Below are 21266 nucleotides of genomic sequence, written 5' to 3'. Positions count from 1 at the left end.
CAGTTTCCCAAGAAGCAAGGCATGTTTCAAGGTCAGGGGATTTTATTTCTGTTTTATATTTTCAATTTGAACTTCCTCACCCTTACTTGCTACTTTCCTAAAAGAAAAAGCAGAGACAACAAATACTGATCTGCAGGAATCCTTCCTTCTTAATACAGAAAAAAGAAGACTTAACTCAGAGAGTAATTTTGTGGTCCAAGCCGGGCCGTGTAAACCACAGGACCTCGTGCTGCACTCAGATTGGAAATGTGCTTATTTCTCCATTTCTCTCAGGACACGCTACTTGATTTATCTTTCTGCTTCTTCCTGTGTAACCATTTTCATCATGGAGTCCAAATTTGTTCACCCATGCCAGCAGGAATAAACCCTTTTGGGTGCAAAGCGTGGGGCTGAAGGGTGCAGACAGCTGAGCGTGGTGTGGGGATGGGGAGTGCTGGGGGAGGTGGCCCTGGCCACCTGGGGGCCAGAGACTGTCACAGGCCTGGGGCTCCGTGATTTCACTCAGTCCACCTCAAGATTGAGGAGGGGGTGGGGGGTGGGGAAGGAAGGAGAGTTTCTAAGTTCTCCTCCACCTCCAGTATGCAAAATTTGCCTTTAAAATAGCCATTTCCCTCTGACACATGCAATGAAGGAAGCTCTTCTTGTTCACTGTTTCCATTTCCCCTTTTCTCTCACCCCCAGCAAAGGTCCTGCTTAGCTTGAAAGGGGACCTTTTTAGGTTTAAAGAGGCTGCCTGGTTTAAACTCCTCCCCTGAACGAAGTGAACCACACATCTCTTGGCACTGCTTGGATAGAGCAAGTATTTATACTTGTACAAGCTCATCGATACTAAAAACCTGGACTAATCATTACCTTTCAAAAGGCTTCATGGCCCCAGTGGTCCTGGGAACAGGAGCATTCTCATTGCTGGGAGCTTAGGAGGGATATTTTTAGCCTTAATTACATATCCCTGAGATGCTTTTCTTTCCAGCTTGCTTTTCTTTTCTTTTTGTGAAACTCTCAAGGTGCTCTGAGAGAGACAGAAATGACAGCTGGCAGACAAGCTCTGTGTCCTTAGCCTGGGAGTCAGTTTGCAGAAGAGCAGCCTCGGGGCAGGTGAAGCCTGGAGCATCTCCTGATGAACCTGCAGCGCCCCCCCACCCAAGCTCCCCCGCTGCCTTTACCTCATCCCAGACCCGTCCTGCTGCACCCACTGCGCCCCTGCCGCAGAGCAGATTATGAAACGGCTGCCCCCCATCACTCCCCTCTCCTCTCCGTTGACGTCACTGCTATAGAAGGAATCATAGAATTCTAGAGCATGCAGGCATTTGGAGGTCTCTAGTCCACTCCCCTCCTGTTACAGGTGAAGAAATGAAAGCCATTCCTCCCTGCTCATACTATAAATTTACACCTCATTCAAAAGTTTAGCAAATACTAATCGAGCACCTACTCTGTACCAGCTGCTCTCCTAGGAGCTGCAGACACAGGGGTGAGCAAGACAGATGAAGCCTTAGCTCCCCTGGGTCTTCCATCCTCATGGTGGAGACAGATGACAAATGAGTAGGCCAATAAATCACAAAGACAGTCGCCATGGTGGCCAGAACAGTAGCCCCTCAAGGACACCCACTTCCCCATCCCTGGAACCCGTGAAGGCGTTTTGTTATGGGGTGTGGGGGAATTAAGATGCACAGGGAATTAAGGTTGCTAATGACTGACCTTGAGATAGGAGGATTATCTTGAATTATTTAGGTGGACCCAATCGAATCTCTTGAGTACTGAGAGGTAAATTGGAGCAGCACTTTCAAGCCAAGTCCAGTTGGGCCTTTCAGTTAATGAGTGGTCATGAAGGCTGCCCTGGGCTGGGCTCTAGGGCAGACACAGAGGCAAATGAGACCCTCACCTTGTTCCCGAGGCACCCACAGTTCACAGGGGTCGACAGCCAGGGCTGAGCACCACCCCACAGGGCAAGGGCTTGGTAGCAGGAAGAGGGGAAGTGCTTGGGAGCACAGAACAGAGGGTGATGATTTTTTGGAGCGTGGGCTGGGACATTCATTTCCTCCTATTGAAGGGGAACTCTTTTTGCTGTAGAAGATTCCTAAAACACCTCTACTTCAAGCTCTAGACCTGGGGTGCAGGGATCATCTTGCTGAATGCTTGCCATCGGTCTCTAAACTGAATGTCCTGTGAGGGCAGGGACTGTGCCCAACTAGTATGTGCTGAATGAGTGAGGATGAATCAATGGATGTGGGGCATCTCAGCTAAGTCATTCTGGAACATGGACGGGAGGTACGGCTGTAACACCGCCTGGACTGAACTTAACAGGAGGGTCACCTTGAGCCTCATTCAAGAAGGTTAATGGCTCAAATGCTACACAACTCACAGCTGGTTCCAAGGCTGGGGCCCACCTTCAGGGGTTGGGAAAGCAAAGGCCAGTAGCCGAACATGGCGGCAGCGTCAGATTTAATCTGGTGCTCACCCTCCAGCCAGGAGGCCCCATTGGACTCCTCCGTGACTAACAGCCCAGCCAAGGAGGGGAGGGTGGCCTTGCCCTTAAGCCACAGCGTGGCGGGTCAGGTGATATCCCTATTCTGTCACTGACCAGTTGTATGAACCGAGCAAACAGTGTTTTCCCACCTGAGCCTTAGTTTCCTTGTGTTTAAAATGGGAGTACTGTTAAGAACACCTCCCTCCCAGGATTAAAGAATGTATATTAAGTGCCTGGCTCCTAAGAAGGGCTCAATAAATGGGGACAATGGTGAAAAGAGATAAGGTAAGTCCCGGGGAGGGTCGGTTATAGGACCTTCCCTGGCCCCTCTGGTATCCTCAAGTTCTCTCTCACTGCTGCCCAGAGGGACGCAGGGACCAGCCCCTGCCCTGAGCGCCTGCATCTGTCTTCCCCAGTTCTTCAACTGGCCCAAAGAGCAGACCTAGGACTCAAGTGGGTCCTCATACAAAGAGGACAGAGGGGCCTGAACTTGGCACCTCCATCCCCTCCCCACTCCTGGGCCGTGATCTGGGGCCAGTCGGGATTCCTGGCCACTTATTCTTCTTTCCAAGTCCTCCTGCACTATCATGTACCAGTCTCAGGACTCCTGAATCTTTTGTGTCCCCAAGTGTCAGCACTTTCTCCCTCCCCTGAGCCTGGCGTCCTCAGTCCGCAGGCCTGGGCTTCTGCCTGCATAGTTCGCCTGGGTGTTGCTCAGCTGACCGGCCTCCGTGCCTCTCTCCCCACTTCCTAGTTATCATAAAACCATCACTCGTTGGGTTACGCACGTGTCTGGCACTGCGTGCTTCACACAAACCATCTCTGGTCCTGGAAATCTCCCTACGTGAGTAATGCCATTATCCCCATAGTTCAGATGAGGAAATGGGGGCTGGAGAGAATAAGACCCAGAGGAAGGCTTCTCTCAATCCTCTGCTGCAGGAACTAGTAAAACATCCTGGGAAGCATCTGACATCATCACATGGATGTGAAAAGGCAAGGCCTTTCTGACCCAGAAGTGAAAATCCACAAGAAGAAAATGGGAGAGGTGAACAGACAACAGCACCAGTTAAAGAGGGAGCTCAGCCAATAATGCAGGCTGGCTCCAACACGGAAAACTCCGTGGTGACATTAAAATCCACATGGGAGGGAGTGACAGCAAAACGAAGACTGTGGAACAGAGAACCTGCCCAGGATGCAGAGGCAATTGACAAGGAATGAAAAACGAGTGCCGAGTCAGTAGCTATGGTGGATAGTGCGGACCCAGTTAAGAATGATAACAGCAGCAAGGGCAAATCAGGTCCTAATTTTAAGTGAAACACACAGTCGTTCTACATTTTTTTTTTTTTTTTGCAGTACGCGGGCCTCTCACTGTTGTGGCCTCTCCCGTTGCGGAGCACAGGCTCCGGACACGCAGGCTCAGAGGCCATGGCTCACGGGCCCAGCCGCTCCGCGGCATGTGGGATCTTCCCGGACCGAGGCACGAACCCGTGTCCCCTGCATCGGCAGGCGGACTCTCAACCACTGCGCCACCAGGGGAGCCCAGTTCTACATTCTTAAGGGTGTCAGCAGAATTAATTCATTCAGTAAATATCTACTGAGTGCCCACTATATGCCAGGAACAGTTCTAAGACCGGCAGTACAAAAATCAATTAATAAGTATATAAAGTCAGGTACTTACAAGTGCCATGAAGAAGGTAAAGGAAGGTAAGGGGTTCGGGAGCCGTAGGTGGGCGGCAGGAAGCAGGTAGATATTTTTATGGAGTAATTAGGGATTCTTTTCTTTTCTTCTCTTTTCTTTTTTTAAACATCTTTATTGGAGTAAAATTGCTTTACAATGGTGTGTTAGTTTCTGCTGTATAACAAAGTGAATCAGCTATACATATACATATATCCCCACATCCCCTCCCTCTTGCGTCTCCCTCCCACCCTCCCTATCCCACCCCTCTAGGTGGTCACAAAGCACTGAGCTGATCTCCCTGTGCTATGCGGCTGCTTCCCACTAGCTATCTATTTTACATTTGGTAGTATATGTAAGTCCATGCCTCTCTCTCACTTCGTCCCAGCTTACCCTTCCCCCTCCCTGTGTCCTCAAGTCCATTCTCTACGTCTGCGTCTTTATTTCTGGGATTATTTTGTTAGAGGAAAGACTCTCTTCTGTTGGGTAGCTTTAAGTAGCCTCTTAATGTACTAAGGTTAGACCCAGAACCTGATCTTGAGAGCGAAGTTGAGAGAAGACGCTAAACCATTCTGCAAGAAGCAAGTTGTTGCTAAAATATTGATTGGTTTTTATGCTTTTTCTGGTTAGAGCTGGAGAAAGGGGTATCGACCCCTAGGATGTGGGGCATGGAGACAAGTCACTGCAAGTGTCTGAGCGGGATTGGAGCGGGCCTGGCAACACGGCGCAGGCCACGGCGGAAGAGAGGGGAGGGTCGGGGATATGAGTGTCAGATCATGGATTATGAGCTTCTGGTGCAGTGAAACTTGATGCTCAGTTAAAAACTTTCTTTTCCTCTTTTGAAATTCCCCGAGGATAGGCCAAACGTTTGCATATTAAGGTACTTTTTGCTGCAGGTAACAGAGAACCCCAATGCAACTACTTGAACAAAGAGGAATTAATTATCTCACAAACAGGAAGTCTAGAGGCCAGGCAATGACCAGGCTGGTTAATTCTGCTTGGTGAATTCAATGGCATCATTGAGGACCCAGGTTCATTTCATCTTCCTGCTCTGTCCTCTGCATACTGGCCTCCCTTTCCAGCTACTTCCCCTCCTGGTTGCAAGGTGGCAGCAGCAGCCCCAGCTATCACATCCTACGACAGCTTCCAAAGGTAGAAAAGGGACCATTTCATCCTTGGGTCTCCTTCTAAGACAAAAGAAATCTTTACCAGAAGCCCTGTGGAACACTTCCCTTCACATCTCATTGGTTACTAGTGCATGCTACTCCTATCAATTACGTTATATTACATTATCCCTGTACCTAAACCCACCAACCACAGCTAGTGTTGGTCCCCATGTGGGCTCTGCTTCGGGCAACAAAGAGGAAATGGTCCCATGTCCTGTGGCAAGGTGGACTAGAAGTCCTGGAGCATGAGAAGCAGGGACAACATGGCCAGTGGGGAGGGGGGAAGAGTAAAGACAGTCATTTGGAGGTAGAGAGGGCAAAGAGAAACCAGAAGAGCTGGAATAAAGACTTACTCAAGGGACTTCCCTGGTGGTCCAGTGGTTAAGACTCTGTGCTCCCAATGCAGGGGGCCCGGGTTCAATCCCTGGTCAGGGAACTATGTCCCGCGTACCACAACTAAGTATCTCGCATGCCACAGCTAAGACCCGGCACAGCCAAATAAATAAATTAATTAAAACAAAACAAAACAAAAAACCCCACAAAACTTACTCAAAGACCAAACAGAAGAAGAGCCTTCTGAGCCAAAGAAAGACCCAGGTTTGCAAAGCGAAAAGGCTGAACACGTTCCCAGAACTACTGATGAAAGGGAAATGATAAGGGTGGTGAAGAATCCCCACCAGCTTCAACTCAAAACAAGGAAAAAGCCTGGTTCCCTATAGTGCGACTGGTACCAGCTTGACCTTGGATTTTGTATCTGGGGCTATTTGTAACTCATAAATTTCTGACAGCAGTAGAACACCACCTCTATAGAATTTTGAGGGGAAATTCGGTCCCCAAGAATTTCATCTCCATCAAATTTCCTTTTCAATCTGAAGGCAACTGGAAAATGTTTTGAGATGTTCAGAAGCTTGGAAAACAGACCTGTCCTTGTTCTACAGCAGGTTAAACTAAAATGAACTGAGATGAAATTACATTAAAATGCACGCTTCTAGAATGTGGCAGCGATGGCCTAAAGGGACTGCTTGGCCTCTGTGGGGCCTGCCGGGCCCCCTGCCCTCAAGCATGGCCGCGGAGTCCTGCGACGTGGCCCCGGCCGCGTATGGCTTCTGTCGCCTGTGCCTCTTCTGCTCCCTCTTGTGCAATGTCAGGAAGTGTGTTCTCGAGCCACATCCTTCGCCCGGCAGCTCAGACGGAATCTTTACTTCACTTGGTGACCACTCAGAACAGTAACAGCTGCCACCCTCTTCCTGAGCTTAATAACAATGGCTCAACCGTCAACCCTCCTGGACACTTGTGACGGAACGGCTTTTAGAAAGTTGTTTTGTTTTCTCTCTCCAAAAGCCACACTGCCCAGAGCAACGTGACAGCCACCATCGGGGAGCAGGAACTGAGCCATGAGTCTCTCACCCGAACAGCTCAAAGCGCCGGGGTTTTCTTCTAAATGGGGAAAGGAGACCGAGAGTCTATGAGGCTCATGGTTTCCAATTCCCTCTTCACCTAAACTTGCCTTAAAACCTGTGCGTGTTCCGCTCTTGATTTCAACAGTCAATATCCTGCGTAGAATCTCAACGCTGAGAAAAGACAGGGAGTTTGTAGTGAATGTATCGCTGTGATGGGGGGCCAGGGGCAGTTTTTATTTTCTGCTTTATTCTTCTTGGTAGGAAGGATGTGAGAAAAACAGCAAGAGTTGAAGGGTCGTAGGAATGGAGCCGAAGGGCCCCATCCACTTGGACTGTGGCGTCGGGCCGTTTACGTGACAGCCCTCGGCCCTCCCCTCAGTTCTGCTCAAGCTGGCCCATCAGGACTGCACGTCCCGCCTTGAACTTGGGCCTTGATGTCCCAGGGAGGAGGGTCATTGCAAAAGGCAGTGGGAGCCTCAGAGTTCATTCCAGGGAGTGCCACTTCCCTGTCCACGGCGGGGAGGGAGCCTGGGCCTTATGAGAAACCCACACTCTCGGTGCGGGAAACTCAAGGCTGAGGGGCTGGGCGCACCCGCCTTCCTCTGGCCTCACAGGGTGGCGCTCAGAGCCCTGCCCACCCCCAGCACCGGCAGCTCAGCCTCCAGTCTGGAAGATTCTCAGGGTCAAGGGTGGCTGTTGAACAGCTACTTAACAAATCCACGGGCTGCTGAGAAAACTGTGGAAATCCACAGCCCAAGAAGCAGAGCTGAGGGAGCCTGATTGCCACGAAAACTGCCCCCTTCCTGCCACCCCTAGTCACTGACTAGAACCTTCTAGAACACCGCCTGTGTCCCTTCCCCTCCCCTTCTCTGCTGCCTCTGTGCCCCACGCCTGTTTCCATCTTTTCTTCTGTCAGAACTGCCCACCCCACTCACCTCTACCCCTCCCTCGTTCTTCCTTCACTTTTTCTTCCTCCCTCTTAGCTTTCTCTTTCCTTCTCTCCTTTTCCCTCTTTCATTCGGTCCTTCCTTCTTTCCTCTCTCTTCATTGTCTTTCTCCTTCTCTTTCCATCCCATTTCCCGCCATTCTTCCCTCCTCCCTCAGTGGAGCACAAGGTAGAACTGACTTATGCTGGTTCACAGATGCCATCGTCCCTTTGGAGGTCTGTTCCCTCTCACAGCAAATAAAGACGGTAACGGCCATGCAACTCCCCGACGCCGGCCACTCCCCGGGGCTGGGTATTTTACACGCACCCTGGGAGGCATGTGCGTGATTCCCACTTTCCAGTAGAGTCACACTCTCGCCCAAGGCCGCATGGCTGGCACACTCTTGACTTGAACCAGCTGGGAACAGGGTGGTCTGCTTGAGTTCCAGGTGCCTCACTGATTTAGCCCAAAGGCCAAATGTTACGTGTGATCAAACGTTATCAATATTTACAACGGTGGCAGGAAAAGAGGGCTCTCCCTTTGAGAGGCTACCTCTCCCTGTCTCCCTGTCCTCCTGGGGCAGAGTCTGTCCTTCTCTAAGGGATTCAACACCTAGCTGGGTTTGGACACACTTTCTGGGGTCCAAGAAAGACGGCTTAGCCGGGCAGGTCTGGAGACGGGGCCCGAGGCCTTGCTTCTGCAGGGCTCAGCCACGTCCATGCTTAAAGCACGGGGGTTGAATGAAGTTACAGCTTACACACTTCCCTCCCATCTCTGATTTTTTGTAAGTCAGAGAAAGGTGGAGTGAGAACGAAGTAACCAGGCGTCAGGATCGCTCCCCTTCCTGAGCCTCATGGACTGTCACGGGCCACAACCCGCGGTCGACTTCATGAGGTCGCTCTGCAAGGAGTGAAGACCGAGTGGCTCTTTGGTTTTGTCAGAAAGCCAGAGGCCCCAGTGAGAAGAGCTATAAGGTAATTAGAATAAGATGAAAGCTTCTGCTGCTTCACTTGGCAACGTTTCAGGCCAGATTCTTATGCGGGGAGCCTCCTATTCTGGTAGCACCAAACAGATTCAGGTGTAAGGAATGAGTTATTTAGAAACTGTGGCTAAGCTCAGAAAAGAGTATGAGGTTTTGCCTCAACATGAAAAGAGGAACTGGATTTAAAATAAACCCCGAACGGTAACTACTGGGGCTCGACAACCCGGAGACGCGGCCTAACAGTGCGCGTGCGTTAACCTGCTCGTGGGTGCATAGCTACTCTGATCATCTCGTGAGGTGCTGTATTTTTATAGGAAGGTGTATCCTTAAGAGTGAAAATTGCCTAGGTCCCCCAGCTCCCTGTCCCCTGGTTACCTGGTGTTGGCCACCAAGGAGGTCCCGGGCCCAGTGCCGGGGTCGGGGGCAGACCCGTCTAGCAGGGTGCCAGCTCTTCTGTGACACCTGCCTGCCCACCACCCTGGCTGGGCCCAGGTAACCATGCTCTGTCCCCACAACTCTACCCCCTTCTACGAGCCGTGCGCGAGCCCCTGCTCCATACACAGACCTGCAAGGGCCCCTGCAGAGGAAGCTGTTGATGGGGCCGAGCCAACCGTACTCCCTCTTGGGACTGGCAACTCAGGAGTGAGCCTGTTGGTGGGGAAGGGCAGACCCACTGAGAAGGGCTGAGTCGTGGCAGGTAGCACCTGGGCTGCAGGGCCCCAACCCTTCTGGTCCCAGGCCCCAGCCTTCTCCCTCCTTGCGCCGAGCATCTCCACCAGGGCCGCCCACCCCCCTTGCATAAGTTAGCCAAAGCAAGTCTCTGTTCTTTTCAACCCCCAAAGCCTGATGAGGCCCCAGCTGCTGCAGGACTGGCAGCCGTTCCCAGGAACATGCGACGCCACGGCAGCAAGAGGTAAAGGCCAGAGGGAACAGACCTAGACGCAGTCTAGACGTATACAAGCCGTGCGTACAAACTCTATAGAAGCCACAAAGTCATGTCTTTTCCAGCTTAAGGCCTAGTCATACTTAAATTCTTCTTCCCTTTGAAGGAATAGAAGAAAACCACAAGGGGAAAAAAGATCAAAAGCACCAACTAACTTTTAACTTAAGAGAGTTTAGACTCCTTTCAGCAAACCACCTATCAAGGACGCCAACCTCTGTGGGGAAGTCCATGCAGTCCTAGACTTGGAAAAAATTCGAGGCCAGTGAGCCCCACTGCCTGCCCCGGGCAGGCCTCCCTTCAGGCGGCCTCATCCCTGATGGGTGAGGAGCCCATAGGAGAGGCAGCCATCCCACTGATGAGTGGTTGCCAAGTCTTGAAAGAACTGTCCAACATTAAGGTACCAACGTTTGTCCCTGGTGCCGAGGCTGAGACATGGAGGCATCCTAGACGATCCAAAAACATTCCAATGAATGCTCTTTAGATACCAGTGCAGATGCATGTATGTACAGGAAGGACGAAGAAGCCAGAAGCAGCGCTCAGCCTGACCTCTAGGACATGAAGCAATTCTGCTTGAGCCCAAACTTGCATCCCCAGGGAAGCCCTGCAGCACAGCCCCAGCCTCCGAGAAGGCAGCGTCGTGATCACCTGGGTTGGCTCACGCGTGGCCCCGAGGTCTCTGTCTCTGTCCCAAGTGGCTCACTGAAATGATTTCTTTGATCCCCATAAATAGTCTCCCAGAAGCTTTCTACTCAACACAACTCCCTCTTGACAGATTTCCAGTGATTTGTGCCCCAGGGACCTGCCTATTGTCCTGCCCTTGATTCCAGCTGCGTCTGTACCGCTGCATCCGACTTCTGCACAAAATGCATGGTTCCCTTCACCTCCGGAATCAGTGATTACACGCCACCTCGCCCCTTCCACCTCTACTTTCTTTTCAACTAAACCCCACAGACTCTGTCGCTGCTTCTCCACGACATGGTGTCCCAACCCTTCTCTATCCTGGCTGCTCTGCTTGGCATGTGGGTGGGGCACTCTGCCTGTGGGTGCCTCTCACGAAGGGCTCAAGAGCTGAGTGTGACTCCTCTGCTCCCACCGTGGACACCGAGAGCATCACCCCCTTTTTCCTGCCCACCCCCTGCTCTCTTGGTGCAGCCAGATTACATATAGCTCCCCTGGCCTCCACATCACTCGGTTGTCATGCATTGTGGTCACACAACACCCGTGGTGTTTGTCACGCAAACTGTATGGAAGGTGGTCTTCCCGGACTTGGCGCACCTAGTATGGCTTTCTTTAAACTTTTTTTTTTTCTTTCTTTTTTGGCCACGTTACACTGCTTGCGGGATCTTAGTTCCCTGACTAGGGATCGAGCCCCGGGGCCACGGCAGTGAAAGCACCGAGTCCTAACCACTGGGCTGCCAGGGAATTCGCTCTTTAACCTTTAATGCAAGTTTTACACGTTTGGACTTTACACAGTGAAATCAGATGCCATGAGCATCAGCCTCTGACAGAACAGATCTCTACAAATTGAAAGATATTATCTCATGCTAATCCTTAGGGCAGTCTTCTAACCCCTCAGAAACTACGATCTGTTCTCCCACAAGTACCCTCCCTTCTCTCCTTCCTGGCCCACTGACTGTCATGCATTTGAATGCACTGAAGAAAACAACCAACAAGCCACAGTCACTTGTCCTTGGTCTCTGAGTATCCTCCTTTCTGTTATTTCCCCTTCACACCCATGAACACAGATAACATCTGCTGTGTCTGCTCCATCATGTCCCGGGGCAGGTCCCTTTGCAGGGTCACAGTCTACCCGCTAAGCAACGCCACCCAGGTTCTTCTAGGAGAAAGACAAGCTCCCGTGTCTAGGCGGCTTGGGGCACCTGCTTTCTTCCCTTCTTCCTCTTTTTCACTCCTTCTCTGCCAATATACGTTCCAGTCAGGGTCAGATTTCAAAGTTTCTAAAAGACTTACCTGAACAGTGAATTTATCATCTTCATTGGGCAGAATCCTGTAAGTGTAAACGCAATTCCGGTACCTGAAATAGACCAAATGCTGAATTAGAACCTATGCATTCCTTTTTCTGGACATCAAGCAATCCTGGGCAAAGTCAGGGTTGCTTGTCCACTCCCCACCCCCCCAGCACTCAAGGAGCCTCAGGAAAAGGCAGGTGGGATCTCTGGGACGTGATTTACGTTGGCGCTTGACAGCTAGCTGTGTGGTCTGATTTAGAGGAGTCCGCCATCTGAAAGGGCTTCCTAAACCTCTGGGCTGTCATGTTGGCCAAATGAATGGAGCCAGAAGGGGTGTTTCAAGAAGAAATGAGACTCCAGTGGGGCTGAGCATGGCGGGAACATGCCGAATGGGTGGTGGGCACTGCCCCAGAGGGGCGGCACTGGCAGGGCAAAGCTCAGTCAGCTTTGGACGGAGCTCCACTACCCCCTGTGGCTGCCTCTCCTGGAGACTTTGCCCCATGGGTTCATCCTCCCAAAGGCCAGCCACCATCCCTTCAGAGACCCAGATTTTCCCAGCAGCAGGTGGGTGAGCCTTAGGGTTGCTTCTAACGCAGAAGTGCAAGGAATTTCGGATTCTCTTTTCTTTCCAGAAGCTCAACCTTCCTCTGGTCCAGAGGTCTCCAATGTGAGAAGGAAGAAGAGCTACTTTTTATTCTCCTAAAAGCTTTGAGAGGAAGTGGGAGTTGTCAAGTCTGACCACCTTGGGAAAGGGGCCCATTGGTGGGTGGTCCAGGTGGGGGACCCAGCCTACAGAAGCCTGGTGACAGCAGATGGCCACGGAGGTCCACTGGCTCGGCTGCCGAGCCCACAGGCATAAGGAGTTTGGGAGAACGCTACTTGGGTCTTACACTCTCAGTTGAAATGGCTGGTCTGTTCTCTCACCCACCATAACCTCCCTGCCCCCATTTCCCCCACTTGGGATTCTCACAGACCTTGAAAACTTGCCCACCCCTGCTGGACCCCCAGGCAGGGGCCACACTCCAGCTCACAGACGCTCATGTTGTTTCTGCGATCAAGGAGATGATTCAGTACAAAAGTTTCATTCATTTAACCCCTCCTATGTGCCCAGTCCTAAACATTTATGGTATTGTTTAACTAGATTTTAAAATTATACACTAATTTAAAAAATTTAAGACCACATGGAAAGATATAAAATGAAAAATAAATGTCTCCTTCCCCGGCTCCTATGAGTTCCTTAGAGTTCCTACTCCTTCTTGTAAATCATTCCAAAATGTTTAAACATACACACAAACTTATATATGCATATCTTTTAAATGCAAATAACATCATACTATATACGTTGTTCTGAAATTTGCTGTTTTTCACCAAAAAAACATTAGCAATCTGCCTAAGTCATGTTCTACCGTGTGGCCATGCCATTGTTCATTTTACACTACAATGATGGACAGGTAGTTATTTGGGGCTTTTTACTATTATAAATAATGCTGTAGTGAACATCTCTGTTCCTACCTCTTGTGTACACTGATGAATCCAGAGTTTTAGTTTCCCCACCAGTAAAAAGGAGAGAATGATAAAACAACATCTACCTGTTGTGTAGATTAAGCATTTAGAAGAATGCCTGCAACACACTGAACACTACATGTGCTGACATTTCTTAGAGATTGTGGATAAATCACTAGAAGAAGAAGAGCTGGGCTGAAGGACGCAGGCACCTTGTATTTTGATAGAGATGAACAATTGCCTTCCAATGAAGTTCTCACATTGTGTCTCCTGCTAACCGGATATGAAAGAGTCTATTTCCCCACACCCTGCCAACTGGCTGTTATCAGACATTTTAATCTTTTGCAAATCTGAGAGGTGAAAGAAAAATGATGGCTTGCTTTAATTTGCCTTTCTTTATGAGAAAGGTTGATGTGTTCTCATATGTTTCACTATTTGTATTTCTTTTCCCATGAATTCCTTTTCATGTCTTTGTCTCACATTTTTAAAATCATCTTTTGCTTACTTATTCATAAGACTTTGAAATATACTACAATATATTTTGGAGTTATTTATTTTTAACAGTGCTTACTGATTTATTTTCTTTTTAGCTGTGTAGAAGTTTTACAATTTTAAGTAGTTAATTTTACAATTTTTAAAGCCTTTTGAAACAATGAATGTTAAAAGAAAGTTTTGGAGAATGTTTTGGGTAATTTCACTTCCACATGTCTCTTCGTTTCTCATAGGAAAATTTCCTCTCTTCCTCTGATCCCTTTAATTCCCGTCTTTCCACTCCCCTTCCTGTCTTTAGAGCCTGAACTGACACCACAATTGGCTTATCTCAGAGATGGCCAGGATGAATCCGTAGTCTAGTACCACCTCACCTCCTGCAGATGTCCCGGGAAGCAGGGAACCATCACAGACCCCAGCCTAACTCCCCCATCCCCATCCCCTGCAGCCTCAACCCTCTTTGCAGAGCCTGCCAGGTGCCTACACACGGAGGACAGCTGGAAGTCTGCTCTGCTCTTATCTTTCACTGCTTGTTCTCGTGACACTTCCTCCTGTAGATATGCAAATAAGGCCAGGGGAGAACGGTGCCCTATTTGGGTGAGGGCAGCTAATTTTTTTTTTAAACATCTCTATTGGAGTATAATTACTTTACAATGGTGTGTTAGTTTCTGCTTTATAACAAAGTGAATCAGTTATACATATACATATGTTCCCATATCTCTTCCCTCTTGCGTCTCCCTCCCTCCCACCCTCCCTATCCCACCCCTCTAGGTGGTCACAAAGCACCGAGCTGATCTCCCTGTGCTATGCGGCTGCTTCCCACTAGCTATCTACCTTACGTTTGGTAGTGTATATATGTCCATGCCTCTCCCTCACTTTGTCACAGCTTACCCTTCCCCCTCCCCATATCCTCAAGTCCATTCTCTAGTAGGTCTGTGTCTTTACTTCCATCTTACCCCTAGGTTCTTCTTTGTGGAAGAGACTGAACAGGCCCCAAACATCAGCTTGTAAACAGAAAGAAAGAAAGAACACAGAGTCACCAGGAAAGGCACAGAGACAGCGTACAGAACAGGAAGACCCTTTAGTTAATCAAGTGTGGCAGACAAGCCTTCATGGCTTTTTCAGAGATGTTCTAGCAACACTGAAACAAAGAAACAGCTCCATACTACTCAAACAGATGAGAATTCAAAAGCTAGCACAATGGGAAAAGAGGATACTTTCCCCTTAGATAGTAATATCTCAGCATCTCCAATGCGTGGGGCCCCCACGTCATCCCTGGGGCCAAATCAGTAGATCTTTAAGGGAAAGCATAGAGTGTCACCACCACCACCACCCCTGCCACACACAACCCCTGGGAAAGCATGCCATGGGGTGTTGGGGACTCTGCAGGGAGGTGGAGGGGGGCACCCCTTGGCCTCCTGCACTCACCAGCAGCTGCACTTCACCCTGGTCCTACACGCATAAACATATACATACATGTGCATACACATATACAGATACATAACATACACATATACACATAAGCACACACACATGCACACACAGGCACCCACAAAATCTTCCATGTAAAATGTTTAAAGTGAAGATCCCACAACTAAATCATCTTTGACAACCGCTGCACTGGAACATAATGCAGACAGTGTGCTCATGGGGGCAATGGCTTCCATCCAGGCCTTTCCCACCTCTTTATGGTGATTTAGTAAACATTTAGAGTGCTGACAACAGTCCTCAGCTGCTACTCCTTCTAGTGATTGGGTCACATTTCAGGGCGAGCGTGTTAGAAATGTTCCCGCTGGACACCCAGGTTGGGATGGTCCTGGGCCGTCCCAGTCTCCCGTGTCCCTGGTCCGTATGAGATTACTCCACTCTCAAATGCAGTGGTACCTACAGCAAATTTCCCATGTGACTCCCAACAGCTGCTGGGTGACTACAGGTGCCTACACTGTTCTCAGCAGGAAGATGCTTCCCCCGGGAAGGGCACTTTCAAATCATGGTTTGGGAAGCTTTGCTCAAATGTAAAAGGATAAGCAAATGGAAATAGGAAGAAACTACTTCATGGCATTTTATGCATTCTCTCAGATAAAACTACTACTTCCGTGTGGCTCTTCCTAGCCAAATAACCACTGACATGCATGCCCAGAGCATCCTTTACCACGGTGAGCCCCATGGGGAGAGAAAGAGAGAGAGAGAGAGAGAAATCAAACTCTGAAATTCGAGAGCCTCATTAGTGTCTGTCTCACTCTGCTGATCTGCTTAGCATGTTCTATAACTGTTTTTTAAACTCCTTTGTAACTCATTATATTTCAGTTCTAATTTCTAATTGTTTGTACGTGTTTTCTCTTTTTTTCTTGCTTGAGTGTTGCAAACATCTGGACAAGATGGGATGGGAGAACAAGGGTTGGAAACTCTGCATTCAAAAAAGCCACTTGGGGAGTCAAGATGGCAGACTAGGAGGATGTGTACTTCATGTCTCCGCACAGCTAGGGCACCTACCAGGCACTGGTGGGGGACCACGGACACCTAAGGGGACAGGAGGAACCCCCAGTGACCAGTTGTTTCAATTATATTTTTATTTTTCCTAATATATTTTTTATCTTTCTAATTTTATTCTTTGATATTGTACTTCTCCTTTTGTTTGTTTGTTTTGGTTTTTTTTTTTGTTTTGCTGTGCCAATCAGCTTGCAGGATCTTAGTTCCCAGGCCGGAGGTCGGGCCTGAGCTCCTATGGTGGGAACTCCGAGTCCAAATGGCTGGACTAATAGAGAATCTCAGACCCCAGAGAATATTAACCAGAGGGAAGCTTCCCAGAGGTCCTAATCTCAGCACCAAGACACTGCTTTATCCAACTGCCTGCAAACTCCAGGGCTGGATGCCTCAGGCCAAACAACCAGTAAGAGAGGAACACAGCCCCACCCATCAAAAAAAGAAAAGAAACAACAAAAAAATATGTTACAGATGAAGGAGAAAGGTAAAAACCTACAAGACCAAATAAATGAGGACAAGATAGGTAACCTACCCGGAAAAAGAATTCAGAGTAATGATAGTAAAGATAATCCAAAATCTCGGAAACAGAATGGAGAAAATACAAGAAACATTTAACAAGGATCCAGAAAAACTAAAGAGAAAACAAACAGTGATGAACAACACAATAACTGAAATGAAAAGTACTCTAGAAGGAATCAATAGCAGACTAAACTGAGGCAAGGAACGGATAAGTGAGCTGGAAGATAAAATGGTGGGAACAACTGCCAGGGAGCAGAAGAAAGAAAAAAGAATGAAAAGAACTGAGGACTGAGAACTGAGTCTCAGAGACATCTGGGACATCATTAAATGCACCAACATTCGAATTATAGGGGTCCCAGAAGAAGAAGAGGAAAAGAAAGGGTCTGAGAAACTATTTGAAGAGATTATAGTTGAAAACTTCCCAAACATGAGAAAGGAAATAGCCACCCAAGTCCAGGAAGCGCAGAGAGTCCCATACAGGATAAACCCAAAGAGAAACATGCCGAGACATATATTAATCAAACTATCAAAAATTAAATACAAAGAAAAAATATTAAAAGCAACAAGGGAAAAGCAACAAATAACATACAAGGGAATCCCCATAAGGTTAACAGCTGATCTCTCAGCAGAAACTCTGCAAGCCAGAAGGGAGTGGCAGGACATATTTAAAGTGAGGAAAGGGAAAAACCTACAACCAAGATTACTCTACCCAGCAAGGAACTCATTCAGATTCAACAGAGAAGTTAAAACCTTTACAGACAAGCAAAATTTAAGAGAATTCAGCACCACCAAACCAGCTTTACAACAAATGCTAAAGGAATTTCTCTAGACAGGAAAAACAAGAGAAGGAAAAAACCTACAAAAACAAACCAAAACAATTTAGAAAATGGTAATAGGAACATACAAATCAATAATTACCTTAAATGTAAATGAATTAAGTGCTCCAACCAAAAGACATAGACTGGCTGAATGGATACAGAAAAAGAGCCGTATGTATGCTGTCTACAAGAGACCCACTTCAGACCTAGGGACACATACAGACTGAAAGTGAGGGGATGGAAAGAGATATTCCATGCAAATGGAAATCAAAAGAAAGCTGGAGTAGCAATCCTCATATCAAACAAAATAGACTTTAAAATAAAGACTATTACAAGAGACAAAGAAGGACACTACATAATGATCAAGAGATCAATCCAAGAAGAAGATACAACAATTGTAAATATTTATGCACCCAACATAGGAGCACCTCAATACATAAGGCAAATGCTAAGAGCCATAAAAGAGGAAATTGACAGTAACACAGTAATAGTGGGGGACTTTGACACCCCACTTTCACCAATGGACAGATCATCCAAAATGAAAATAAATAAGGAAACATAAGCTTTAAATGACACATTAAATAAGATGGACTTAATTGATATTCATAGGACATTCTATCCAAAAACAACAGAATACAATTTCTTCTCAAGTGTGAATGGAACATTCTCCAGGATAGATCATATCTTGGGTCACAAATCAAGCCTTGGTAAATTTAAGAAAATTGACGTCATATCAAGTATATTTTCCGACCACAACGCTATGAGACAAGATATCAGTTACAGAAAAAAACTGTAAAAAATACAAACACATGGAGGCTAAACAATATGCTACTAAATAATTAAGAGATCACTGAAGAAACCAAAGAGGAAAACAAAAAATACCTAGAAACAAATGACAATGAAAACACGATGACGCAAAACCTATGGGATGCAGCAAAAGCAGTTCTAAGAGGGAAGTTTATAGCAATACAATCCTACCTCAAGAAACAAGAAAAATCTCAAATAAACAACCTAACCTTACACCTAAAGCAATTAGAGAAAGAAGAACAAAAAAACCCCAAAGTAGCAAAAGGAAAGAAACCATAAAAATCAGATCAGAAATAAATATAAAAGAAATGAAGGAAACAACAGCAAAGACCAATAAAACTAGAAGCTGGTTCTTTAAGAAGATAAACAAAATTGATAAACCTTTAGCCAGGCTCATCAAGAAAAAAAGGGAGAAGACTCAAATCAACAGAATTAGAGATGAAAAAGAAGTAACAACTGACACTGCAGAAATACAAAGGATCATGAGACATTACTTCAAGCAACACTATGCCAATAAAATGGACAACCTGGAAGAAACGGACAAATTCTTAGAAAGGGATAACCTTCCAAGACTGAACCAGGAAGAAGTAGAAAATATGAACAGACCAATCACAAGTAATGAAATTGAAACAGTGATTAAAAATCTTCCAACAAACAAAAGGACCAGATGTCTCCACAGGAGAATTCTATCAAACATTTAGAGAAGAGCTAACACCCATTCTTCTCAAACTCTTCCAAAAAATTGTGGAGGAAGGAACACTCCCAAACTCATTCTATGAGGCCACCATCATCCTGATACCAAAACCAGACAAAGATGTCACAAAAAAAGAAAACTACAGGCCAATATCACTGATGAACATAGATGTAAAAATCCTCAACAAAATACTAGCAAACAGAATCCAACAGCACATTAAAAGGATCATACACCATGATCGAGTGGGGTTTATTCCAGGAATGCAAGGATTCTTCAATATATGCAAATCAATGTGATACACCATGTTAACAAACTGAAGGATAAAAAACCATATGATCATCTCAATAGATGCAGAAAAAGCTTCTGACAAAATTCAACACCCATTTATGATAAAAACTCTCAAGAAAGTAGGCATAGAGGGAACCTAACTCAACATAATAAAGGCCATATATGACAAACCCACAGCCAACATCGTTCTCAATGGTGAAAAACTGAAACCATTTTCTCTAAGATCAGGAACAAGACAAGGTTGCCCACTCTCACCACTATTATTCAACATAGTTTTGGAAGTTTTAGTGACAGCAATCAGAGAAGAAGAGGAAATAAAAGGAATCCAAATCAGAGAGAAGTAAAACTGTCACTGTTTGCAGATGACATGATGCTATACATAGAGAATCCTAAAGATGCCACCAGAAAACTACTAGAGCTAATCAATGAATTTGGTAGAGTAGCAGGATACAAAATTAGTGTACACAATCTCTTGCATTCCTATACACTAATGATGAAAAATCTGGAAGAGAAATTAAGGAAACACTCCCATTTGCCATTGCAACAAAAAGAATAAAATACCTAGGAATAAACCTACTTAAGGAGACAAAAGACCTGTATGCAGAAAACTATAAGACACTGATGAAAGAAATTAAAGATGATACAAACAGATGGAGAGAAATACCATGTTCTTGGACTGGAAGAATCAACATTGTGAAAATGACTATACTACCCAAAGCAATCTACAGATTCAATGCAATCCCTATCAAACTACCAGTGGCATTTTTCACAGAACTAGAACAAAAAATTCCACAATTTGTACGGAAACACAAAAGACCCCGAATAGCCACTATACTACAAAGCTACAGTAATCAAGACAGTATGGTACTGGCACAAAAATAGAAATATAGATCAATGGAACAGGATAGAAAGCCTAGAGATAAACCCATGCACATATGGTCACCTTATCTTTGATAAAGGAGGAAAGAATATACAATGGAGAAAAGACAGCCTCTTCAGTAAGTGGTGCTGGGAAAACTGGACAGCTACATGTAAAAGAATGAAATTAGAACACTTCCTAACACCATACTCAAAAATAAACTCAAAATGGATTAAAGACCTAAACGTAAGGCCAAACACTATAAAACTCTTAGAGGAAAACATAGGCAGAACACTCTATGACATAAATCACAGCAAGATCCTTTTTGACCCACCTCCTAGAGAAATGGAAATAAAAACAAAAATAAACAAATGGGACCTAACGAAACTTCAAAGCTTTTGCACAGCAAAGGAAACCATAAACAAGGTAAAAAGACAATACTCAGAATGGGAGAAAATATTTGCAAACGAAGCAACTGACAAAGGATTAATCTCCAAAATATACAAGCAGCTCATGCAGCTCAATATTGAAAAAGCAAACAACCCAAACCAAAAATGCGCAGAAGACCTAAACAGACATTTCTCCAAAGAAGATACACAGACTGCCAACCAACACATGAAAGGATGTTCAACATCACTAATCATTAGAGAAATGCAAATCAAAACCACAATGAGTTATCACCTCACACCAGTCAGAATGGCCATCATCACAAAAATCTACAAACAATAAACGCTGGAGAGGGTGTGGAGAAAAGGGAACCCTTTTGCACTGTTGGTGGGAATGTAAATTGATACAGCCACTATGGAGAACAGTATGGAGGTTTCTTAAAAAACTAAAAGTAGAATTACCATACGACCCAGCAATCCCACTACTGGACACATACCCTGAGAAAACCGTAATTGAAAAAGAGACATGTACCGTAATTGAAAAAGAGACATTGAAAAAAATGTTCACTGCAGCTCTATTTACAATAGCCAGGTCATGGAGGCAACCTAAGTGTCCATCAACAGATGAATGGATAAAGAATATGTGGCACATACATACAATGGAATATTATTCAGCCATAAAAAGAAACGAAGTTCAGTTATTTGTAGTGAGGTGGATGGACCTCTTAGAGTCTGTCGTACAGAGTGAAGTAAGTCAGAAAGAGAAAAACAAATACCGTAAAATACCTAAAAAAAAAAATACCTAAAATACCTAAATACCTAAAAATACCTAAAATACCTAAAAAAAAAAAATGGTTCTGAAGAACCTAGGGGCAGGAGAGGAATAAAGATGC

The 21266-nt window shown here is 46.3% G+C and overlaps 1 protein-coding gene across 4 annotated transcripts in view; it reads right to left on the bottom strand.

Moving 5' to 3' along the window:
* Positions 1–21266, bottom strand: part of INPP5D (inositol polyphosphate-5-phosphatase D) — a 131775-nt gene that overhangs the window by 98615 nt on the left and 11894 nt on the right. For all 4 annotated transcript variants that reach the window (XM_079925058.1, XM_079925060.1, XM_079925059.1 and 1 more), the window contains exon 2: positions 11528–11591. In XM_079925058.1, coding sequence (XP_079781184.1) covers positions 11528–11591 — 64 coding nt within the window. The remainder of the gene's footprint in view (positions 1–11527; positions 11592–21266) is intronic.

This window comes from Stenella coeruleoalba, assembly GCF_951394435.1.
Source record: "Stenella coeruleoalba genome assembly, chromosome: 6".
In the NCBI taxonomy this organism is placed as follows: domain Eukaryota; kingdom Metazoa; phylum Chordata; class Mammalia; order Artiodactyla; family Delphinidae; genus Stenella; species Stenella coeruleoalba.
This window is presented reverse-complemented; position numbering and strand designations above follow the sequence as displayed.